General features: G+C 41.2%; 1 protein-coding gene across 1 annotated transcript; it reads left to right on the top strand.

The window, feature by feature from the left end:
• Window positions 1-1,881: 1,881 nt before the first annotated feature.
• pcmtd1 (protein-L-isoaspartate (D-aspartate) O-methyltransferase domain containing 1) lies at window positions 1,882-25,776 on the top strand. Its single transcript, XM_014191146.2, has 7 exons — window positions 1,882-2,072; window positions 19,296-19,622; window positions 19,778-19,944; window positions 20,267-20,369; window positions 20,633-20,804; window positions 21,753-21,876; window positions 22,613-25,776. Exons 2-7 carry the CDS (start codon window positions 19,483-19,485, stop codon window positions 23,008-23,010), a joined length of 1,104 nt encoding a protein of 367 aa, XP_014046621.1. The 5' UTR covers window positions 1,882-2,072; window positions 19,296-19,482; the 3' UTR covers window positions 23,011-25,776.
• Window positions 25,777-26,532: the final 756 nt, after the last annotated feature.

Genomic DNA, 26,532 nt, shown 5'->3' with positions numbered 1-26,532 from the left:
TCCAAATGGACAATGACCCCAAGCATACTTCCAAAGTTGTGGCAAAATGGCTTAAGGACAACAAAGTCAAGGTATTGGAGTGGCCATCACAAAGCCCTGACCTCAATCCAATAGAAAATTTGTGGGCAGAACTGAAAAAGCTTGTGCGACCCAAGTTAAACAATTTAAAGGCAATGCGACCAAACCTGACTCAGTTACACTAGCTCTGTCAGGAGGAATGGGCCAAAATTCACCCAACTTATTGTGGGAAGCTTGTGGAAGGCTACCCGAAACGTTTGACCCAAGGCAATGCTACCAAATACTAATTGAGTGTATGTAAACTTCTGACCCACTGGGAATGTGATGAAATAAATAAAAACTGAAATAAATCATTCTCTCTGCTATTATTCTGACATTTCACATTCTTAAAATAAAGTGGTAATCCTAACTGACCTAAGACAGGGAATTGTTACTAGGATTAAATGTCAGGAATTGTGAAAAACTGAGTTTAAATATATTTGGCTAAGGTGTATGTAAACTTCTGACTTCAACTGTATATATATATATATATACAGTTGAAGTCAGAAGTTTACATACACCTTAGCCAAATATATATATATATATATATATTGGCATATATATATATATATATATATATATATATACAGTTGAAGTCAGAAGTTTACATACACCTTAGCCAAATATATATATATATATATATATGGGGGATACCACCATCCCAGCTCTGCAGATTTTGCTGCGAAGAGACAGAATCATTAGATCACTTGTTTTGGTATTGCCCATATATAGCTTGTTTTTGGCAAATTCCAACATTTAGTTGGAGCTAACTCTGCAAATAGCATGGCTGGGTAATTGGAAAAGTCATAGTCAATCGATCAATAATCTAATAATACTCTTAGCAAAAATGTATTTTTTCTATTTACAATCGGTTGAAACTATGAGAATAGAAAGGTGGAGGGGTGTTAGGGTTAAGGGAAAATAATAAAGGTTGAATCATCAGTATACATGGACACACATGCTTTGAGAGAGAGAGAGAGAAAGAGAAGCATACAAACAGTAAAGGCCTGTGAGAGAGAGAGAGAGAGAGGGGGGGAGAGAGAGAGAGAGAGAGAGAGAGAGGGGGAGAGAGAGAAAGAAAGAGATTGTGCAAACCCGCAGTTTAATCAGTTGTCCGGGTGGCTTGTCTCAGAACATCCCACAGGTGAAGAAGCCAGGTCCAGGGCTGGCGTGGTTACACGTGGTCTGCGGTTTTGAGGCCGGTTGGACATACTGTCAAATTCTCTAATAGTTGGCGGCTTATAGTAGAGAAATTAACATTACATTTTCTGGAAACAGCTTTGGTGAAAATTCTTGCAGTCAGCATGCCAATTGTGCGCTCCCTCAAAACTGGAGACATCTGTGGCATTATGTTGTGTTTAAAAAAATCCCATTTTAGAGTGGCTTTATATTATCCCCAGCACAAGGTGGACCTGTGTAAGTTTCATGCTGTTTAATCACCTTCTTAATATGCCACACCTGTCAGGTGGATGGATTATCTTGGCAAACAAGAAATGTTCACTAACAGGGATGTAAAAAATGTGTGTACAAAATTTGAGAGAAATAAGCTTTCTGGGATATTTAATTTCAGCTCATGAAACCAACTACATGTTGCGTTTATATTTTTGTTCAGTATAATTGAAAAGCCCGGAATGTCCTCTCAAAGGGAGAACAGGACTTCATACAGCGGCTTGTATGTCCTCCGAGATAAAGACCAATAACTAATGTACACTAGAGAGGACAACAATGTATTGCTGGGTCTCAGGGGGATATGTCTTAGATTTTTTACCCTGGTTCAGTTTTCCCTTGAGGTAATCATTAGGCTGTTTCTGTTGCAGCGCAAAACACACGTCTGTCTGCCTACAGCACGTGACATGTGTTTACATCCTCTCAGCTGTGTTCTTTCGGAGTGAAGAACCGACTGGTAGGCAAGTCACCACTTCACAAACTACAGCTCGTTAAACTAACTGACCTTGGTGTTTTCCTTTGAAGTGCATCCACCCCTGGGACTGAGTTGATTCATTTGACTCGGCGCTGTGAGTATTTTCCAATCTAAAGTGCAATGTCGACATTTTGTATGTTGTTAGAAAGTGACTACTCGCTAATGGTAGCTGACCAACTATAGCTCGTTAGCTACCATTGCTTTGTCTGAGTTGGTGACGCACAGACTTTGTTTGGGCCCGCATAATTAGCAATGTGCTAAATCTAATTTCAAGAGACTGTTGACATCTTTTTACAACAATGCCTAGCTGTCAACTCGACTTAACCAACCCGTTCACCATGAATCGCAATGTATTTTTTGCCTATTATTTCGTCAATACATAGCTAGCTATTTTAGTTAACTAAGTTATTTGATCATGGCCATCATTCGACTGAAAAGCAGCCATCGAGCTAGCTAGCTACAGTTGGTAACGTTCAAGATGTGACATGCTATTTGGTCCACATTATCTAACGTTAACCTGCAATGCTTGTAGATGCTTGTAGCTATGGCCCTAACGATGTGTGAAATGTGTTTTGTCACACTTTGCATACATAATAACACTAGCTAGTAGTACTAACCTGAAATGTTAGTTAGGGTAACTAAAATGGGTTGTCTGTCTTTCATGCATGATTAAAATAACGCATCACAACAACACGTACAGTAGGTTTAACCGATCGTTGGGTAACGCGTCGTTAGCAGATGCAACTTAGTCTGTGGGCTACATTATGAAACTAAATTCAATGTTATCAATTTGATAGTTATTAACCATTAAAAAAAAATGATATCCTGCCCATTTCCTGTTATTGTTTTTTCTCCCATCACACACAGTGCAGATACAGCTAACATGGTACACTCGTAAGATGATTGGCTAGAAAACGTCCACCATGTGTCTGTACTAGAAAGCGGCTGATTGGTTCCAAATGGTTATGTCAGTCGTGGAGGAGAACTAGCCAATGAATACATTGTATCATCGGACTACAGTAGCTACCTACAGAGGCTAAATTGTAATGTATCTAACAACTCCCCCAGTTTTTTTCCCCCTCTAGATGTAGCTAGGCATATTCGTTTTAGCAAAATCCATAGCTAGTTTGGAGAGCTAAGTGAACAAACTAAACATTAGGCTAGTGGACAGCCTACTGTCAAGTTTTCATTAACAAATCACTCTGTAGTACCAGGGGAAATAAAAGTAGATTTAAATTTCTACTGTCCCTGAATGACCCCAGAATTAACTGTGAATCATAATGTATTTACTATTTACCCCCATCCGCACTTTCAGTAACACTGTACAACCTAGTGGCCTAGCCTATATCTTGGCCCCATCCCGATAGAGCATGGCACTGTGTATAGATACTTTCACTGAGCATGTTATTGGGTTGTCCCAGGATCGGTTACATGTTTCATCACCCTGCCCAGCCTGTTGTCCCTGTCTCGTTCTTAGGAAGGCGCATGACATGTCACTGCATGCTCTCTCCAGGGGTGGTTCTAGGATTTGAAGACATTTGGGGCTTAGCCCAAAGCCAGTAGGGGGGTCTGGGGGCATTCTCCCCCAGCAAAAAAAATGAATTTCAACAGTTAAAAATGAATTTCAACAGCTAAATGCATGAATTTAGGGCACTTGGAGATTAACATTGAGAGATTAGATCTTCCCTCCTCCCAAAGCAGACACTGCCAGTACTTAATTACAGTGAGACTCTGGAACACTCTCTTCTCTGGAACACATACAGTGCATTTGGAAAGTATTCAGACCCCTTGACTTTTTACACATTTTCTTACGTTACAGCCTTATTCCAAAATTGATTTAAAAAAATTGTATCTCTCATTAATCTATACACAATACCCCATAATGACAAAGCAAAAATAGGTATTTAGAACAGTGCATGTCCGAGCAAAAACCAAGCCATGATGTCGAAGGATTGTCCATAGAGCTCCGAGACAGGATTGCGTTGAGGCACAGATCTGGGGAAGGGTAGCAAAAAAATTCTGCAGCATTGAATGTCAACCAAGAACACAGTGGCCTCCATCATTCTTAAATGGAAGAAGTTTGGAACCACCAAGACTCTTCCTAGAGCTGACCAAACTGTTGGGGTAGAACAATTGGGGTAGAACGGCCTTGATCAGGGAGGTGACCAAGAACCCGATAACAGAGCTCCAAAGTTCCTCTGTGGAGATGGGAAAACCTTCCAGAAGGACAACCATCTCTGCAGCACTCCACCAATCTGGCCTTTGTGGTAGCGTGGCCAGGCGGAAGCCACTCCTCAGTAAAAGGCACATGACAGCCCGCTTGAAGTTTGCCAAAAGGCACGTAAAGGACTGGGAGACTACTCAGGATCAAGGGAAAGATTAACAGAGCAAAGTGCAGAGAGATCCTTGATGAAAACCGACTCCAGAGCGCTCAGGACCTAAGCCTGGGGCGAAGGATGACCTTCCAACAGGACAACGACCCTAAGCACACAGCCAAGACAACGCAGGAGTGGCTTCGTCTAAGTCACTGAATGTCCTTGAGTGGCCCAGCCATAGCCCGGACATGAACCCGATCGAACATCTCTGGAGAGACCTGAAAATAGCTGTGCAGCGACGCTCCCCATCCAACCTGACAGAGCTTGAGAGGATCTGCAGAGAAGAATGGTAGAAACTCCCCAAATACAGGTGTGCCAAGCTTGTAGCGTCATACCCAAGAAGACTTGAGGCTGTAATCGCTGCCAAAGGTACTATAAATTTGCTAACATTTCTAATCGGGTTCAAGTCATTATGGGGTATTGTGTATAGATTGATGAGGGGAAAAAACTATTTAATACATTTTACAATAAGGCATTAACGTAACAAAATGTGGAAAAATTCAAGGGATCTGAATACTTTCCGAATGCGCTGTACATCTACAGTGTATTGCCCAAACCCTTCAACTTCAAACAGACTCTGACCTGTCCAATGAGTCTCCAATGAGTCTCTGTGCAGTAATTAGAATCCATGGAGCAGCTTTAGGTGATACACCCTCCTCTGCTTTTCTCCATCGCATTCTCTGTGTCTGTTGCTGTCTCTTGTCTGCCCTCCTCTGTTGCTGTCTCTTATAATGTCTGTTGTTATAGTTCACGCTGTTTTCTACTTGAGTCATCTCTCTCCCTCCTGCTGCTGCATGCAGCTAACCACACCATGCCCGGCCCCCTGTCACTCAAGGAGAGAGCAGTTGCTCAACCATGGAGTATTGAGTACTTTCTTGCATTTAACCCTGCATGGTCAGATGGATGCAACAACTTTGGTGACCTGCATCTTTTCACAAGCATTCTATACACTATTAGTGTGTGTATCTTACAGTCTGCAAACTATCTGCTAGTTTATTTTCTTAGCAACCATGCTATTTTGTTTGTTTTTTCGCGTTGTTCCTAATGTGTTTTGTACATAATGTTTCTGCCACCGTCTCTTATGACCGAAAATAGCTTCTGGACATCAGAACTGCGATTACTCATCCCAGGTTAGACAGAGTTTTTCTTCAATGAGTCGGACGAGAGGGATATACTACAGACACCCGACTGGGGCCAGATCCTCGCTGGAGAAGGAAACTGAGGTTTTGAGGAAAAAGATCAGGGTGCCTTGAGAGGATCAGGCGACGAGTGGTTATTTTGCCTTCCGTCCTGCTAGCTAACGTTCAATCGCTGGAAGATAAATGGGATGAACTGAAAGCACTTATAACCTACCAACGGGACATTAAAAACTGTAATGTCTTATGTTTAACCGAGTCGTGGCTGAATGACAACATTAAGAACATACAGCTGGCAGGTTATACACTCTATCGGCAGGATAGAACAGCAGCCTCTGGTAAGATCTGGTTAGATTTAACAGTATAAGTGGAGAAAGCCTAATTGAAATCGCATATACTTTGTGTTGCTACCCTAGGGTCATGAACTACTCATAAAGCATATTTAGAACTTTTATTATCCCAAAACACAAAATAAAACATCAAATATCGTGATATGATATTTTGTTCATATATCGCCCAGCCCTACTGTGTGCTCAAACTGTAAAAAGGCAAGTGTCCGCATGACAGCGCAACACAACTCCAAACATGACCGACAAGAAGCTACATAGCCCCTAGGCCTCTCAAACTCAACTCTGGGCCCCAATCTAGTTCCGCTGCATATTTTCATTGTTCTCCTCTAATCAGTGACTGATTTAGAGCTGAGACACCAGGTGTGTTTAATTAATGACCAGGTAGAACAGAAAACCAGCAGACTCTGGACCTCGTAGGGTTGAAGTTGAATACCCCTGCCCTAGGCTATATGAAAATAAAGAGACATGAGCACATTTTTTCCCTGTAGAATGAAATAAGTTATAAGACCACTATGATTAGCTGGTAAAACTGACTAAATTAATGTGAGATTTTTAGATTCAGTAACATTTTGAGGACACAGTGGCAATCAGCAGTTGAAACGATAACAAAGCGTACTCCCTGACCCTGTTTTGGTAAAAGCTGAGGGATGGGCTGGAGAAATGTTACCTCTTTCAAATTATAGACCGCTATGGATGCAAGGACTGACCAACCATAATATAAAAATGATAGTTTTAAGCATGTTTTAAAATTCTATATAGTGTTTGTTTACATTTACTTTGTTTACAAACACTGTGGTAAAACAAGCTCATATTTTAGGTTCTGATGGGGTGCAACAGTTGAACTAAGCTCATGAGGGGGTCTATTCTTCAAGAATCAATGGGTACATATCATTAATTTATAAGTTCAAAAATGGACGTAGCAACTGCTGATTGCCCCTCTAAGGGACGATGCTTTTTCAATGTTTTGTTCACCTACAATCTAACCACAAAGTTGGCCATCTTTCCCCCTCTTTCTGGCTGCCCTCCCCCTTCCCTTCAAAGTTTATTTGTCATATATACATGGAGTATATAGTGCAGTGAAATGCTCACTTGCAGGTTAACCTCTCGACAATGCAAAAACAATAGAACATGTAAGTAGCTAAGTGAATAAAGAGTAATACAAATAAACGCTCAAGTAGTCACATAGCCTATATAAAAAAATATCAGGAATAAGTTATGATTAATTTAATTTAGTCAGTTCTACCACCTCAACATAGCTAATTTTAAACTGGGTTAAATTGTGTGTGTGTGTGTGTGTGTGGGTGGTAAAGTTCAGATTCACTCCACAGGGGGGCACAGTGGCACTGTCGGAAGATACTTCTGGTCATGTAGTGCATGTGGACACCTGCTCATAAAACATCTCATTCCAAAATCATGGGCATTAATATGGAGTTGGTCCCCCTTTGCTGCTATAACAGCCTCTACTCTTCTGGGAAGGCTTTCCACTAGATGTTGGCATGTTGCTTGGGGGACTTGCTTCCATTCAGCCACAAGAGCATTAGTGAGGTCGGGCACTGATGTTGGGTGATTAGGTCTGGCTAGCCGTTTGGCGTTCCATTTCATCCCAAAGGTATTCGATGGGGTTGAGGTCAGGGCTCTGTGCAGGCTAGTCAAGTTCTTCCACACCGATCTCACCAAACCATTTCTGTATGGACCTTGCTTTGCTCTCATGGGCATTGTCATGCTGAAACAGGAAAGGGCCTTATCCAAGCTATTGTCACAAAGTTGGAAGCAGAAAATCGTCTAGAATGTAATTGTATGCTGTAGCGTTAAGATTTTCCTTCACTGGAACTAAGGGGCCTAGCCCGAACCATTAAAAACAGCCCCAGACCATTATTCCTTCTCCACCAAACTTTACAGTTGGCACTATGCAATGGGGCAGGTAGCGTTCTCCTGGCATCTGCCAAACCCAGATTCGTCTGTCGGACTACCAGCAGGTGAAGCGTGATTCATCACTCCAGAGAACGTGTTTCCACTGCTCCAGAGTACAATGGTACAATGGCTTTACACCTCTCTAGCTGACGCTTGGTATTGCACATGGTGATCTTACATGCTGACCACACCGCGTGTGTTGCAAAAACAATTTACACATACATGTTATTCAATCATTGCACCCACACTGCTCGCACGTGTCAATAAACGCCTGAGTAGCCAGGCGCTAAAATAGATCTTGGTTCTGCAAGGCCCGCTTCTACCTTCTCCTCATTGGTTTTTTTAGGAGCATATACCCACGTGGGTGATTGAAAGATGAACTGAGGTCCACACTCCAGTCGGTTGTGGTAATGTACTTTTTAAAGTTGTTGCCAACCGCCATATAAAGTCCAAAGAAGAAGAATAACCCTGAAGGAGGTGAGATTACTAGAAAACAAACGTTTACCCTTCTATCTGTGGATTAATTGTCGGAGTAGAGGACCTTGTGCATTTCAGGTGAAATAACAACCCAATGTTTATATCTACATATATCTATATATGTAAAGGTTCAAGGCTGAATCAAAAAACATCTGGGGCTGAAGCCCCGGCCTAATGACGCCACTGGCTCTCTTGACTTCACTATAAGCCCAGTAGATCAACTCGGGCACAAATTCTGTTTAACTTCTTTGGGCCAGGGGGCAGTATTTTTGACTTCCGGATGAATAACGTGCCCAAAGTAAACTGCCTGCTACTCAGGCCCAGATGCTAGGATATGCATATAATTGGTAGATTTGGATAGAAAACACTCTAAAGTTTCTAAAACTGTTAAAATGATATAACAGAACTTATTTGGCAGGCGAAACCCCGAGCACAAACCATCCAGGAATTATTGTTGTTGTTGAGGTAACAGTGTTCCTATCGCTTCCACTGGATGTCAACAGCCTTTAGAAATTGGTTGATGTTTTTCTTTAGAGAAATGAAGAAGTACGGCAGTTCAGAACGAGGGTCCAGCCTAGTGCACTCTTAATGTTTTCATGCACACTCCAGGTCACGCGCTTCACGTTGTTTTTATCCAGTATTGAACACCGTTTATCCCGTCATAAATTTGATCGATTATTTACGTTAAAAATACCTAAAGTTGTATTAGGAAAGTTGTTTCAAATGTTTGGACAGCATTTACAGGTAACTTATTAGATATTTTGTAGTCATGCTGGGCGAGTTGGAGCCGGTGTTTTTCTAAATCAAACGCGCCAAATAAATGGACATTATGGAGATATAACGACAGAATTAATCAAACAAAAGGACCATTTGTGATGTTTATGGGACATATTGGAGTGCCAACAGAAGAAGTTCTTCAAAGGTAAGGCATGAATTAAATCGTTATTTCTGACTTTTGTGTTGCGCCTGGCGGGTTGAAATCTGATTTTCATGTGTTGGTATGCTGAGCGCTTTCCTAAAATAATCGCATGGTTTGCTTTCGCCGTAAAGCCTTTTTGAAATCTGACACGGTGGCTAGATTAACGAGAAGTTAAGCTTTAGTTTGGTGTGTTGCACTTGTGAATGTATGAAAGTTAAATATTTGTAATAATTTTTTGGGAATTTGGCGCTCTGCCATTTCACCGGATGTTGTCAAATCGATCCCGTTAACGGGAGTTGAGCCCAAAGAAGTTAACCATGTCAAATTATCATGATTTGTCATTAAATCTGGGTCACGTTATGTAGGCAAATGTTAGAGTTTTGCCTATAGAAATGTATTTCAATAGAGCTGACTATTAACTTATTCTACCTGTTACAGTCCACAACTTTGTGCCTTGCTGAATTTTTACGTAGTGCCGCAGCCAGTCCACAAGGTGGCGCAGCACCACTCTTACTCTTTGATGGCTATGCATTTCAGGGAGGGTTTAAAGAGCAAGGACAAAAAGCTGCTTCTGTAATACCGTACGGTACTATCACACGTTGGTGAGAATTAAGCAATTATTTATTTTGCCAGTGTGTGAACGAACAGCCAATGGAAAATTACCTCTCCACAAGGCCTAGCCTGCTAGCTGCTACTTCTACAATGTCACCTCTGAATGTAATCTTTATTGGCTGACTCGGGATATGTCAGGTGGAGATGCTGAGAAAGCAGATAGAATTCAAGACGTCTTCTTCCTCTGCTGCATCTCTCCTAAATGGGCATTATAACTTCAGTTATTAGTTGCTACCTGTCCTGCAGTGATTTTCATGCTTCATCATAAAATACTATACTTATTCATTCATAATAACGTAAAACATATCTCATTGTTGTTAACATGCATGAACTCATGAGGATGTTGGATACATTTTTCCCCTACCGTTTAGATTAATGTGCTTACGAGGTAGTTCACTAGATATCAAGGACTGAGCACCAAAGGGGCGTAATTGACGATATCTGAATTGTAGTAGAGTTCGGAAAATGTATTTAAGTGTCACTCCACAATAATTGACAATACAAAATACAGTTAACACACACATTGTGGACCACTTAAATAGAGTTTTGAAACACACACAAAAATCTGTCAAACATGGTGCAGTATTTCCTTTGGCATCATCTATAATACACACATCTATGCACATGTATGCATAAACAAAGTACAGTATGTATAAACGAAGTACAGTAGATTAAAATATATTTAGGCACTTTAAAAATAAAGGGTATTGTTACCTGATGAAATGCCACACTTTATTTTAATCTAGACTGTTAAAATTATTGTTTTGGCTGGACAGCTGATGAAAAATATATTCCCTAATGTCATTGTATAACCCACAGTAAAGTAAGGCATGGGCTTCTAATTCATTTTATTTAACTAGGCAAGTCAGTTAAGAACAAATTCTTATTTACAATGACGGCCTACCAAAAGGCGAAAGGCCTCCTGTGGGGACGGGGGTTCAGATTAAAAATACATTTTAATAAAAATATACGACAAAACACATCACGACAACACTACATAAAGAGAGACCTAAGACGACAACACATGGCAGCAGCACAACATGGTAGCAACACAAAACAGTACAAACATTATTGGGCACAGACCACCGCACAAGAAGGTAGAGACAACAATACATCACGCAAAGCAGCCACAACTGTCAGTAAGAGTGTTCCATGATTGAGTCTTTGAATGATGAGATTGAGATTAAACTGTCCAGTTTGAGTGTTTTGTTGCAGCTCGTTCCAGTCGCTAGCAGCAGCGAACTGAAAAGACAAGCGACCCAGGGATGTGTGTGCTTTGGGGACCTTTAACATAATGTGACTGGCAGAATGGGTGTTGTATGTGGAGGATGAGGGCTGCAGTAGATATCTCAGATAGGGGGGAGTGAGGCCTAAGAGGGTTTTATAAATAAGCATCAACCAGTGCGTCTTGCGACGGGAATACAGAGATGACCAGTTTACAGAGGAGGATAGAGTGCAGTGATGTGTCGTAAAAGGAGCATTGGTGGAAAATCTGATGGCCGAATGGTAAAGAACATCTAGCCGCTCGAGAGCACCTTACCTGCCGATCTATAAATTACGTCTCAGAACTCTGGCATGGGTTGGATGGTCATCTGAATAAGGGTTAGTTTGGCAGCTAGGGTGAAAGAGGAGCGATTTCCGATTAGAAAAAAACAAGACTAGATTTAACTTTAGCCTGCGGCTTTCATATGTGCTGAGAGAAGGACAGTGTACCATCTAGCCATACTCCAAAGTACTTGTATGAGGTGACCTCAAGCTCTAAACCCTCAGAGGTAGTAACGACAACTGTGGGGAGAGGGGCATTCTTCTTACCAAACCACATGACCTTTGTTATGGAGGTGTTCAGAACAAGGTTAAGGGTAGAGAGAGCTTGTTGGACACCCTAAGAAATCTTTATTGTAGAGCGTTTAACACAAAATCCGGGGAGGGCCAGCTGTATAATCTGCATATAAGACTGTATAATCTGCATATAAATGGATGAGAGAGCTTCCTACTGCCTGTGCTATGTTGTTGATGTAAATTGAGAAGAGCGTGGGGCGTAGGATCGAGCCTTGGGGTACACCCTTGTTGACAGGCAGTGGCTGAGACAGCAGATGTTCTGACTTTATACACTACTCTTTGAGAGAGGTAGTTAGCAAACCAGGCCAAAGACCCCTCAGACACCAATACTCCTTAGCCGGCCCACAAGAATGGAATGGTCTACCGTATCAAAAGCTTTGGCCAAGTCAATAAAAATAGCAGCACAACATTGCTTAGAATCAAAGGAAATGGTGACATCGTTGAGGACCTTTAACCTCTTACATCTAGACGTTCCGCTAGCGGAACACCTGCTCCAATATCCAATGATGGGCGTGGCGCGAAATACAAAGTCCTCGAAAATCCGAAAACGTCCATTTTTCAAACATATGACTATTTTACACCATTTTAACCTGTTAGGGCTAGGGGGCAGTATTTACACGGCCGGATAAAAAACGTACCCGATTTAATCTGGTTATTACTACTGCCCAGAAACTAGAATATGCATATAAGTATTGGCTTTGGATAGAAAACACCCTAAAGTTTCTAAAACTGTTTGAATGGTGTCTGTGAGTATAACAGAACTCCTATGGCAGGCAAAAACCTGAAGATTCTGTACAGGAAGTACCCTCTCTGACCATTCCTTGGGCTTCTTGGCTCTGTTTATTGAAAACTTAGGATCTTTGCTGTAACGTGACACTTCCTACGGCTCCCATAGGCTCTCAGAACCCGGGAAAAAGCTGAATGATGTAATTCCAGCCCCTGGCTGAAAAACATTAGCGCCTTTGGTAAGTGCTCTATCAGAGGACCATCAGACTGAGGCGCGTGCACGGGGCGACACCATGTTTTTATTTTCTCTCTCTTTGTACTAAAACACGATTTCCCGGTCGGAATATTATCACTTTTTTACGAGAAAAATGGCATAAAAATGTATTTTAAACAGCGGTTGACATGCTTCGAAGTACGGTAATGGAATATTTAGAATGTTTTTGTCACGAAACGCGTCGGGCGCGTCACCCTTCTTTACCCTTTCAGATAGTGTCTTGAACGCACGAACAAAACGCCGCTGTTTGGATATAACTATGGATTATTTTGAACCAAACCAACATTTGTTATTGAAGTAGAAGTCCTGGGAGTGCATTCTGACGAAGAACAACAAAGGTAATAACATTTTTCTTATAGTAAACCTGACTTTGGTGAGGGCTAAACTTGTTGGGTGTCTAAATAGCTAGCCTTGTGATGCCGGGCTATCTACTTAGAATATTGCAAAATGTGCTTTCACCGAAAAGCTATTTTAAAATCGGACATAGCAAGTGCATAGAGGAGTTCTGTATCTATAATTCTTAAAATAATTGTTATGTTTTTTGTGAACGTTTATCGTGAGTCATTTAGTAAATTCACCGGAAGTTTGCGGGGGGTATGCTAGTTCTGAACGTCACATGCTAATGTAAAAAGCTGGTTTTTGATATAAATATGAACTTGATTGAACAAAACATGCATGTATTGTATAACATAATGTCCTAAGATTGTCATCTGATGAAGATCATCAAAGGTTAGTGCTGCATTTAGCTGTGATTTGGGTTTATGTGACATTATATGCTAGCTTGAAAAATGGGTGTCTGATTAATTCTGGCTGGGTACTCTGCTGACATAATCTAATGTTTTGCTTTCGTTGTAAAGCCTTTTTGAAATCGGACAGTGTGGTTAGATTAACGAGAGTCTTGTCTTTAAAATGTTGTAAAATAGTCATATGTTTGAGAAATTGAAGTAATAGCATTTCTAAGGTATTTGAATAACGCGCCACGGGATTCCACTGGCTGTTAAGTAGGTGGGACAAAATCGTCCCACTGGCCCTAGAGAAGTTAAAGACAAGACTCTCCTTTATCTAACCACACTGTCCGATTTCAAAAAGGCTTTACAGCGAAAGCAAAACATTAGATTATGTCAGCAGAGTACCCAGCCAGAAATAATCAGACACCCATTTTTCAAGCTAGCATATAATGTCACAAAAAACAAAACCAGAGCTAAATGCAGCACTAACCTTTGATGATCTTCATCAGATGACACTCCTAGGACATTATGTTATACAATACATGCATGTTTTGTTCAATCAAGTTCATATTTATATCAAAAAACAGCTTTTTACATTAGCATGTGATGTTCAGAACTAGCATTCCCACCGAACACTTCCGGTGAATTTACTAAATTACTCACAATAAACGTAATTATTTTAAGAATTATAGATACAGAACTCCTTTATGCAATCGCGGTGTCCGATTTTAAAATGGCTTTTCGGTGAAAGCACATTTTGCAATATTCTGAGTAGATAGCCCGGCCATCATGGCTAGCTATTTTGACACCCACCAAGATTGGTACTCACCAAACTCAGATTTACTATAAGAAAAATTGGATTACCTTTGCTGTTCTTCGTCAGAATGCACTCCCAGGACTTCTACTTCAATAACAAATGTTGGTTTGGTTCCAAATAATCCATAGTTATATCCAAATAGCGGCGTTTTGTTGTGCGTTCAAGACACTATCCGAAGGGTAACGAAGGGTGACGCGCCCGGCACGTTTCGTGACAAAAAATGTCAATATTCCATTACCGTACTTCGAAGCATGTCAAACGCTGTTTAACCTCTTGGGGCTAGGTGGGACGCTAGCGTGCCACCCGTGGTGCACTCCATCAACAGCAGGTGCATTTCAAGAGCGGCAAATTTGAATCCAAATAAATGTCAAAATTCAAATTTTTCAAAAATACAACTATTTTACACCATTTGAAAGATAAACATCTCCTTAATCTAACCACGTTTTACGATTTCAAAAAGGTTTTACGGCGAAAGCATAAATTTAGAGTATGTTAGGACAGTACATTTACAAGAGTTGTGTGTAATGTTTTGTCAAGTCAAAGACCGGGTCACCAAAACCATAAAACCAGCTAAAATGATGCACTAACCTTTTACAATCTCCATCAGATGACACTCCTAGGACATTATGTTAGACAATGCATGCATTTTTAGTTCTATCAAGTTCATATTTATATCCAAAAACAGCGTTTTACTATGGCATTGATGTTGAGGAAATCGTTTCCCTCCAATAACCGGCAGTCAAGTCAGCGTCACAAATTAAATAATTAAAATTAGAAAACATTGGTAAAATATTATATTGTCATTTAAAGAATTATAGATTTACATCTCTTGAACGCAATCAACTTGCCAGATTTAAAAATAACCTTACTGGGAAATCACACTTTGCAATAATCTGAGCACTGCGCCCAGAAAAATACGCGTTGCGATACAGACTAGACGTCATGTTGGGGAGATCTAAAATCGAAAATACTATGTAAATAATCCATTACCTTTGATTCTCTTCATCAGATGTCACTTCCAGGTATCACAGGTCCATAACGAATGTAGTTTTGTTCAAAAAAGCTCATCATTTATGTCCAAAAATCTCCGTCTCGTTAGCACATGATGTAAGCCAGCCGGACTTCTCGTCATGAACGAGGGGAAAAAATATATTTCCGTTCGTTCAAACATGTCAAACGTTGTATAGCATAAATCATTAGGGCCTTTTTTAACCAGAACATGAATAATATTCAAGGTGGACGAATGCATACTCTTTTATAACGTATTGGAACGAGGGTACCCAACATGAACTCGCGCGCCAGGTGTCTAATGGGACATCATCGTTCCATGGCTCTTGTTCGGTCAGATCACCCTCCAGAAGGCTCAAAACACTTTGTAAAGGCTGGTGACATCTAGTGGAAGCAATAGGAAGTGCCAAAATATTCCTAAGCCCCTGTGTTTTTCAATGGGATAGGTTTAAAGTCAATACAACACATCAGGTATCCACTTCCTGTCAGAAAATGTCTCAGGGTTTTGCCTGCCAAATGAGTTCTGTTATACTCACAGACACCATTCAAACAGTTTTAGAAACTTTGGAGTGTTTTCTATCCAAAGCTAATAATTATATGCATATTCTAGTTTCTGGGCAGGAGTAATAATCAGATTAAATCGGGTACGTTTTTTTATCCGGCCGTGAAAATACTGCCCCCTATCCATAACAAGTTAAGGTTGCAGTGACACATTCATAACCTGAGTGGAGACCAGATTGCATACCAGAGAGAAAGCCAGTCAGTTTATTATTGACACGTTTTTCCAACACTTTTGATAAAAAGGGCAAAATAGAAATAGGCCTTTAACAGTAAGGATCAGCTTGATCTCCCCCTTTTTAAATAAAGGACAAACCGTGGCTGCCTTCCAAGCAATGGGAACCTCCCCAGAGAGGAGAGACAGGCTTGGCGATTTATAGGGGCAACAGCCTTAAAGAAGACAGACTCTAAACCATCTGACCTAGATGGATTTTTTTAAAATCAAGTTTAAGGAGCTCCTTTAGCACCTCGGACTCAGTGTCCGCCTGCAGGGAGAAACTTTGTAGCGGGGCAGTGGAAAAAGAGGGAGGAGCATCAGGGCTAGTCACATTAGAAGCGGTGGGAGATGAGGAAATGTTGGACGGGCAAGTGGGCATGGCTGAGTCAAATAGGAATCCTGACTTAATGAGGTGGTGATTAAAAATCTCAGCCATGTGCTTCTTGTCAGTAACAACCACATCAACTTTAAGGGACATGGGCAGCTGTGAGGGTTTATTCTCCAGGTCTTTAACCATTTTCCAGAACTTCTTGGGGTTAGACCCACAGAGAGAGAACTGCTCCTTAAAGTAACTAACTTTGGCCTTCTGGATAGCCTGAGTGCACTTATTTCTCATTTGCCTGAACGAGAGCTAGTCAGCCTGAGTATGCTTATGCCGAGCCTTTCGCCAAATGCAGTTCTTGAGGTGGAGTAACTCTGCAATATCACAGTCGAACCAGGCACTTAACCTGTTTTTTTTAATTCTCATTTTCTTTATGGGGGCGTGTTTGTTAACAATATCACTGAAAATATCAAAAAGGTTCCAAGCGTCTTCGACAGAGGGGATCAAGCTGATTCTATACCAATTCAGAGGCCAGGTCATGAAGGAAGGCTTGCTCATTAAAGTTTTTTAGCAAGCGTCTATGACAAATCAGGACAGGTTGTTTCACTGAGCAGCCATTATGAACATAGGCTGTAAAACAGTGATCACTAAGATCATTACAGAAAACACCAGACTGATACCTACCACGATTATTTGTGAGGATAACATCGAGGAGAGTAGCCTTTTCTGGGTGTTTGGAGTCATACATTGTGGGATTGGTAATAATCTGAGAAAGATTTAGAGAGTCCCATTGCTTTAGGACTTGGTCAGGTGGTTTAAGCATGTCCCAGTTTAGGTCACCTAGCAGGATAAATTCAGACTAAGTGTAAGGGGCCAGGAGAGAGGCTGGTGCTGATGGAGGACAATAACACCCAGAAACAGTCAACGAAGAGCTATTTGAAAGATTAATGCTTAAAACCAGCAAATCAAATTTTTGGGGGACAGACTTGGACAGACTTGGTGGAGACAATCGAGCACTGAAGGTGATCCTTGGTAAAGATTGCCACTCCACCACCTTTGGAAGATCTGTCTTGCCGAAAAAGGTTATAACCAAAAAGGTTAACATCAGTATTCAAAACACTCTTTCTTAACCACGTCTCAGTAATGACCAACTAATCTGGATTGGAGCTATGAACCCACACTTTCAATTGATCCATTTTAGATAATAAGCTTCTCGTGTTAACGTGCAGAAAACCCAGGCTTTTACGAGAGCAGAAATCAGTGAAACCGATATCGGAGCACAAGTCAGAATTGGGGCTAGCAGCAGTAGATGGGCCAGGGTGTACATACACATTTCCAGATATCAACAGTAATACAATCGAGGCACGGCAGAGGATAGGGAGAACTCTGCTGTGTTGATTTATGACATTTGAATGTGCATTAGATGGCAACAAGATCATATTATTATACAGCAATTTCATCCCGTACCATGAATACAAAGCCGGTGAGAGGTGGTTAGAATAGGATGGGAGGCCAAGAGTCTGTGTAACCAATCGAGAGTCAGAATCCCGAATGTGGGAACAAACAGTCTGTCCCACGGTTGGGTAAACAAGAACGTTCATAGCATGCAGGAGTCATGAGGCAAAATGCACAAGAAAAAAATTATAACGACTTGGGGTTAGCCATTGTAAGTTCAGAGTCACTCGCCCCAACAGTGCCTGTGTGCTGGAGGAGAGCGAAAGCTTGGGCGAGAGGGGGGAGTGTGGTGGGGGTACCTGTACCAGACAGGGGGAGACAACCAGGGCAGATGGTGAACAGAGAGGGGGGAGTGTGGTGGGTGTACCTGTACCAGACAGGGGGAGACAACCAGGGCAGATGGTGAGAGAGGGGGGAGTGTGGTGGGGGTACCTGTACCAGACAGGGGGAGACAACCAGGGCAGACGGTGAACAGAGAGGGGGGAGTGTGGTGGGGGTACCTGTACCAGACAGGGGGAGACAACCAGGGCAGACGGTGAACAGAGAGGGGGGAGTGTGGTGGGGGTACCTGTACCAGACAGGGGGAGACAACCAGGGCAGACGGTGAACAGAGAGGGGGGAGTGTGGTGGGGGTACCTGTACCAGACAGGGGGAGACAACCAGGGCAGACGGTGAACAGAGAGGGGGGAGTGTGGTGGGGTACCTGTACCAGACAGGGGGAGACAACCAGGGCAGACGGTGAACAGATCGCCAGGTGGAATCCAAGCAGCAGTGCAGCAGGCAACGGGAGTAGGTGTCACACCCACTTGGGTGAAGCTTTTATTTCAGTAGATGATCTCTGAACAGCAGGAGGGGGCTTCAAGGCCTCTGGATTTGGGTGGGGTAGCCTGCCGTTTGTTGGGCTCAAAGGCTTCGACAATTAAAGTTGTATTTGGTCTGTCTGGTCTATCTCAGTTCTAGGTTGGATGGTGTATTAATCCTTCCAGGTAATTTTGTCCAAAATTAGGTTGTAGGTTTGGAGTTTTGACCTGGAGTGAAGGTTATGCGGTGGAGGGTAGCATCTTGTATATGTCCCTGCCGAAAAATACAAGTTTATCTAACTCCAAATCTATCTTTTTGTAAAAAAACATGTTGAAAAATGAGCGCTCACATGCAGCTGTGTGTTTCTCTCTCTCTCTCTCTCTCTCTCTCTCTCTCTCTCTCTCTCTCCTCCCACTTCTAAAGTTAAAATGAATGCATTGTCACAAAAAGTTCAGACACATTTATCTACAGGAATGTTTGTGTATCGACCAGTCTCAATAGCGAAAGGGACCACCACATCAACATTTAGCAAAAGAGCTTTGATATTGCTTGGATACATCTCTATGTACATATGGTTCTGTCCCAAAAGTGCATTTAAAAAGGAAGTAAGTGTGCGGATTGTTTCTTCTGGGTATTGACCAGTTGAATAGGATGCATATGCATTTCTCTCCGTAGTCTCCATCTGTAACTACATGGATCATTCCTTCTGGGTCTATCCACAGACTGACATCCCCTGCTATACTTCTAATCTTACATCTCTCAACATTGTCTCCCTCTCTCTCAATTCCCTAGAGTTAGCCTGTCTTGATACGACAATGGTGTGAAGTGGCCCTAAGGGAAGGAGAAGAAGAACACAACCACTCAATCCCTCAGGTGTCCTCTTCATCTTTCCATGCCACATTAAGACAACAACACAGGGCTCCACTTGTGGAAAGAAGAGTTTTGCTCCCGCTTTTTGTTCTACTGTTTCTTTCTCGCCATGGGGGGTGCGGTGAGCGCCGGGGAGGACAACGATGATCTGATTGACAACCTGAAGGAGGCGCAGTACATCCGTACGGACCACGTGGAGCAGGCCTTCAGGGCCATCGACCGCGGGGACTACTACCTGGTTGGCTACAGGTACTACAGTACCCATAATGCTCTGCACAGCATATTCAGTTTTGTCTTGGGGGAGAATCCTAACTTGCATTGATGTACATTGAAGACTAGGTGGAAGTTACGATTTGCCCCTTAGTAAAGATGTTCCTGAAGCTAACACTTTATCAATACTGCAGGGACAATGCCTACAAGGACCTGGCTTGGAAGCATGGCAACATTCATCTGTCTGCCCCCTGTATCTACTCTGAGGTGATGGAGGCGCTGAAGCTGCAGCAGGGACTGTCCTTCCTCAACCTGGGCAGCGGGACTGGGTACCTCAGCACCATGGTGGGACTCATCATAGGTAATGATGCTGTTGGTTTTTTTTTTCAATTGAACCTATGCTTTCAGGGAAATCTTGATTTTGATAATTATATAGTGATGATATACATTGATGCTCTAGCCCTAATGAGTTAACCAATGCTTAAATAACACACATGAACAGCATATGAAGTCAAACACACTCGCATCTTCTTTCATAAATGATGTGTAATCACTGATAATGAACTTTTTAATATATATATATATATATATATATATATATATATATATATATATATTTATTTATTTATTTATTTATTTATTTATTTATTTAATTATTATTATTATTATTATTTTTTTTGCAGGTCCATTTGGAGTGAACCATGGAGTTGAGCTCCACAGGGATGTGGTGGATTACGCCAAGGAGAAACTGGATGACTTCATCAAGAATAGTGACAGCTTTGATAAGTGAGTTGGATGCTTAATCAAAGTGTTACAAATGTTATGTAGGGTGTAATGGTGCAGTGAAACTAGTTAAATAACTAGCTGCAGTTCAGTATTTATGTGCCTGCCAATTCCCAGATGTGGAAATTGCCGCCTTAAGATTGTGTCTTGCAAATGGAATACATTTGAATGTGTTCAAATCTGTTTGTTTATTTTTACATTTCTTCTCAGACTGATAGGATAACGAATTGGCTTACTTGTATTACTTTTTATTTCGTTTTTGTCAGGTTTGAGTTCTGTGAACCAGTCTTCATGGTGGGCAACTGTCTGGAGATCTCGTCAGACAGTCACCAATACGACCGTATCTACTGTGGTGCGGGGGTGCAGAAGGATCATGAAAATTACATGAAAATCCTGCTCAAAGTGGGGGGTATTCTAGTGATGCCTATAGAAGATCAGGTAAGCGGTAGAGAACGCCTCTGAATATTGCAGAAAACGTAAACATCATCATTATTCACGATGATGCCGTCCCCGTCGGGAATCACAGAGGCTGCGTCTGAAATGGCAACTTATTCACTATAGTGTACTATTTTTGACCAGAGCCCTGTTCAAAAGAAGTGCACTATTTGGGACTAGAGTGCCATTTCGGACACAGATAAAGTGAAATAGCCGTGTCCTGCAATGACCAATGATGTTATGATTCCCAACCATCGTTATTGTGCATCAAAAGCCCCTGAACGGGGACTTCCACCATAAGTCTTCTCTATATTGTCCTCCAAGAAATTGGTAAATAGCAACACCACTTGAAAAAGAATGACATTGTGTGGCACTCAAACAGGGAAGGGAACCCAAAACATGTTTTTAAGGCCTTGCAGAAGCCCACACAGTCCTTCATCCTGTGAAATGGAAAGTCTAGCTGCTTATGTTGTTTTTCCGAAAACGGTTGAAACTCCTACGTTGCCAGGTTGGTTTGGTGGCGCAATAAGGAGATACAAGCTTTTGATGAGGAGAAATTGAGGCCAAAGGGCTGTGGCAGCTTAAAGAAGCTTAGGTCTACCACAGTTCCTCTGGATCAACGCCTCTACATCACGGCCAAAACCAGCTTTTTGTCAAGTAGATATTTGATTTGAAAGCACCAATGTCCCTTTCTGGTGTGGAACAAAAAATGCATATAATACATGTGATGTTGTCCCTCTGTTGTCATGGTTATTGACTGTGTTGTTATCATGGCTGGTATAAGTTCTCCATTAGCTAGTGGAATGGTGGTGTTGTTGTGGTTGGTATGTGTCTAGTGGATTTGGTGGTGTTAACATGGTTGGTGAATGTTCTCCGTTGTCTCAATGGACTGATGCTGTTGTTATCGTGGTCGCTATACAGTAACTGGCACTCTTTTGTCTCTTGTTGCAGCTGACCCAGATCACCAGGACTGGCCAGTGTTCCTGGGAGAGTAAGAATATCCTGGCTGTGTCGTTCGCTCCTCTGGTCCAGCAGAACAGAGCTGAGGGAAGCAAGCCTGATGCAGTAGAACTGCGTGAGTCCTCTACTCTATCCCCCGTTCTCTACTCTATCCCCCTTTCTCTACTCTAACCCCTGGGTCTTATTCACTAGGCACCAAAAGGAAGAGAACTGAAACAGGGACAGAGTACCTGAATTCGTCCCCCCCAAAAATACTTGTTTTCACTTTCCCTTTGCCACATTTGTCTACGGTGTGCATTAGTGAATATGAACCTGTTATTTTCTTTTCTGTTCTCTGTAAAAAGCCACATTAGAACAATTCCCCCTTTTGTTTAGTTTTTCTATCTATCTTTTGAAGTGTAAAGTAAGCCACACTTTTTAAGTCAAAGGATTTATTTAAAGTTAAAAGATGGACGTTTCAAAAAATATATAAATAAATAAATAAATAATAATACCTTTGCTTTGACTCTAGAGGCCTTGCTGCCCTCCAGGGTGGATACATAATACTAAATATTTCAAACACTAATGGATTTTTCCATTACTTATTATTCTATAAATGAAGATGAAGTTTGTATATTGATGTGTATTATTGATGTTGATATTAGTTTTTTTGTATTTATTGTTGTGAATGCAAGGCTCTTTTGAGAACGAGACTTTGGTCTCACCATGATTCCCTGTCGAAATAAAGTTTAAATAAGTATTGTCCCCAAATGACCTGACAATATATGGAGCTGTTGTGTGTTGAATCTTAATAGAGAATTTTATTTGGCTAATGTGATTTGACCTGCCATCTTTGTCCCTCTCCCGCTCAGCCCCGGTGACAGTCAGGAGCCTTCAGGACCTGTCTCGCATTTACATCCGCCGCACCCTCCGAGATCTGACCAACAAGGAGAGCCCTGACAACAGCCTGGTGCAGAGGGCGCCCCAGAAACGCAAGCGCAGGCGTTGCCGGCGGCGACGTATTAACACTTACGTCTTTGTGGGCAACCAGCTGATCCCCCAAGCCGTGGAGAGCGAGGAGGACGAACGGATCGAGGAGGAGCAGCACAAGGAGGAGAAGGAGGCGCAGGAGAAGGAGGCGAAGGAGGAGGAGAGAGACATTGGCAGCATTGAGATACTGAAGGCAGTAAATGTACTGCGAGATAAAATCATGACTTTACCTCTGCCTGAATCGCTGAAGGCCTATCTGTTACACTATCGAGAAAAATAACTGATGGCTCAACCTACTGGCATCTGTTCTAATGGATGCAATGCCTGCTCAGATGCTTTTCCTCACTTTCCTGTCTTCTTTTTTCAGTGCAGAAAGATGTAGCATTATTTTGAATTTCTCTTAAAGGTGAACCTGAAATGGAGACTGAGAGACTTCCTGGTTGTCTTGGATACTATGATCTGTTTTTTTATGTTGTCTATTGTTTTGGATTTGTATATCAAAGCTTTATTTAAAAGCCTACCTAATGGAAAATCATTTCAAAGATTATATTTTGAGGATGTAGATTTTATCACATGTTAATATTCCAGCAAATTGTCACTAAATGAAATTGTATAAAATAAAAAATGCTAACTATATTTGTTAAGAATATGATAATGTAAAGATCCATAATTTTACTGCAACTTTTTCTAGAAGCTTTAAAGAACTTATTACGGAATAAAGATGTACAATTGCTGAATGGAAGAACCAGAGACATGCATGTGCACCTCATATTATTTGAATCAAAGACTATTATGGAACATTTTATGAAACATTTTCCTCATGAATCTTCGAAGGGGCAATTCTTTCATTGTTCTTTCCTCACACTGTTATGTTTGAGTAGAGTGATTTTTAATGCTGCGTGACGATGAGAGATCAGTGGGACTCGGACTAGATTGCTTTGTAATTTCACCTAGAGGGCATTCGTAAATCTATCAGAAGTGTTACTTTTAGAATGATTATATCCTCATATTTTATCTCACTTTGCTCTTAAGTAACATACATTAGGCTTTTATATGAATAGGCATTTTAATTTGGTGATACATTTTTATGGCCTTGAGTGATTTGTCCGGCAGACTTCTTTTCCCATCTTTTTTGCTGACTTGCAGAAGGGTTTATAATCGTCATGCCAGCGGTTAGGTTACTGGGGACTCTAATTAATGAACATATTTCTAATGGTGAATGAAAATGGCCTTCTCATAAATGTCTTGATCTGAGAATCTATTTTTCCCCCGGCACAGCATCGCTAGTTCTTTATCATGAGGACTTAACACGTACAGTACCTCAGAACAAACAAGAAAACCCGCTATGAACTTATCACTAAACTATAGTATTATTATTATATGACTCATACCCCTATGAGTCATATAATAATAATAATAGTATAGTTTAGTGATAAGTGGTATGGATTCTCTTGAAGGTCATGTTTGTCATCTTTGGTCTACAAGACATCCACTCATGATCATTTGGAGGTGATGTCCTACATGATCATAAATATACTAGTTCTTTCTATATGAAAAGAGGTGGTGTGTTTTTAAACCACAAGGAATGACCCGAGGCGGGTCATGGCACAAAAACTCACAATACGTTGTATTGTACTGTGTTTTCTATTTGCAGCAGCGCAAAATTACAATGATGGGAGATTTTTGGAATCCTTTCTCTGTACTGTTGGTGTATTCAACATAACAAGCACCTTATTCTGTTGTCCTAAATCATGAAAAGAGACTTGTTATCCTTGGGTTGATGTATGTTTTTACTGTGGACTGGAGCAAATGACAAGACACATGGTATTTGAGTCCGGTAGCTCTACGTGTATCAATTATAATTTTATTGTGAGACTCCCAGTTTAAGAGATGGCTTTTAAAATGCCATTACACCCCATCACATCCACTCCTTGTCAAGTGATTCTTGTTTTATGGCAAAGTAAAAGGGGACATTCTGACCACAGTGACGTCTAAGAAGGATGGGGTGCTTCTACAGTACATTCCAGAAATGCTTGAGAAAGAATAGCATGCTCAATACCCATTGGTAGATGTCACGTTTGTATTCATATTTGACAGTTGCGTCACATACTTGGAAATGCCTGATTGGTCTTGCTTTGAAAGCATTTTTATATTTCAATAGCTGAAATGATAGTTGTTGATATGTTATTGAGGTTAAATTTTGTATGAACATGACAACAGTGCAGTAGCTGGTTATGATACGTTTGGTTCTAAAATCATTTGGATTAGGTTGGATTTGTTTGTTGTTGTAGCGCTCTCTTGCTGTCACAAGGCACTGCGAAGTCTTCTTGTATGTAGATCCAAACTCCGCTTGTGTTAGTTCTATGGCTAAACAGGCATGTGCACAAAGCCTTCCATCTTGTTCTGGTGTAGTGTGTACTATTTGGGTTTAACATGGGGTTAGTTGATTTCTATATATTGGTTATTGTATTTTGTGAAGATCCTGTATACCTTTTTCCATCATGACCTGAGCAGTCTTCATATTGCCAGGAAAACATTTGAATTGTAAGCAATAATACATAAATGACTTTAGCTACAAAAAAGAAGCAGCAGAACTGTATTGCTCTGATTGGCAAAAACAACACATTTTTATAGTCATCATTTTGAATAGTCAAATCTCTGAAAAATGCAGAGATGCTAAATTATGTACACATGAAACTGTTGAAATCATTATTTACAATTGGTGAAATGGCAAAGTTATGGTGGACATAATTCAGGAGTCATATTACCCCATGTACCAGAGGTGATGCATTATCATATGTACAGTAATACTTAATAGGATTGTTTGGTTCCCCAAATGGTCCCCACAGTAAAGACCCAATTCCAAGCGTATGTTATGGTCTTGCCTTCAATTAATTTGTAGAAAGGCAGAACTATTGTTCTGTTTTTCTTCTTATCAGGCTCTTGTTGATATTTCAAAGTGTGATGGCAGTTCATTGTTGAAATGGTGTCAGTTGTTCCCTCTGTACATGTTTCGGCATACACAAAATAAAGGTCACAGACTTCATATTTTGCCTCTGTTTAAATCATTAATGCCTTCTCACTGTCATAGAGTCCCACAGCTAGTTACTGTAGCGCCATGCTTTTCTCACCCAAGTATTTCAGTTTCAATTCTTCCTCTTTGCCAAGGACTCAGTGAGTCGTGGTTTAATCTTTGTCTAATTTCTGTCTGCAGAAGTAGCATAGCAACAGCCTTAACCCAGCACCAGCCCAGCACTGACTGTAACCCCAAAAATAGTAAATTGTGGTCATAAAATACATTATTCACAAGTATGTGGCTTTTCATCTTTGGCTTTACTGTCAAACAATGTGTCTATTAGCTCAAGTTAGGATCAAAATGTTATTCACAAGTCGACCACATGTTATAAAATGTTTTATTAATAAAAAATAAATAGCCACCCCTTCAATCTCTTGATTTGAAGTGTTCCAAGCCAAAGGGTATGTGAAAGAGATAAGTTACGACGCCGAACTGCAGTCAGGTCAAGACCCTGGTGAACACGACGAGCACGCAGATGAGCTTCCCTGAGACGGTTTGTGACAATTTGTGCAGAAATACTTTGGTTTTGCAAACCCACAGTTTCATCAGCTGTCCGGGTGGCTGGTCTCAGACGATCCCGCAGGTGAAGAAGCCGGATGTGGAGGTCCTGGGCTGCCGTGGTTAAATGTGGTCTGCGGTTGGAAGTACTGCCAAATTCTCTAAAACAACATTGGAGGCAGCTTATGGTAGAGAAATTAACATTAGATTTTCTTGCAACAGCTCTGG

This window comes from Salmo salar, chromosome ssa03 (assembly GCF_905237065.1).
Source record: "Salmo salar chromosome ssa03, Ssal_v3.1, whole genome shotgun sequence".
NCBI lineage: Eukaryota > Metazoa > Chordata > Actinopteri > Salmoniformes > Salmonidae > Salmo > Salmo salar.
The sequence above is the reverse complement of the archived record's forward strand: the minus strand, read 5'-3'. Positions and strand labels throughout refer to the sequence as shown.

Coding starts and splice junctions, on each gene's coding strand:
- pcmtd1 (XM_014191146.2), top strand. CDS start 19,483: ATGGGGGGTGCGGTGAGCGCCGGGGAGGACAACGATGATCTGATTGAC. Junction 19,945..20,266: donor CATGGTGGGACTCATCATAG/GTAATGATGCTG, acceptor TTTTTTTTGCAG/GTCCATTTGGAGTGAACCAT. Junction 21,877..22,612: donor GCCTGATGCAGTAGAACTGC/GTGAGTCCTCTA, acceptor TCTCCCGCTCAG/CCCCGGTGACAGTCAGGAGC.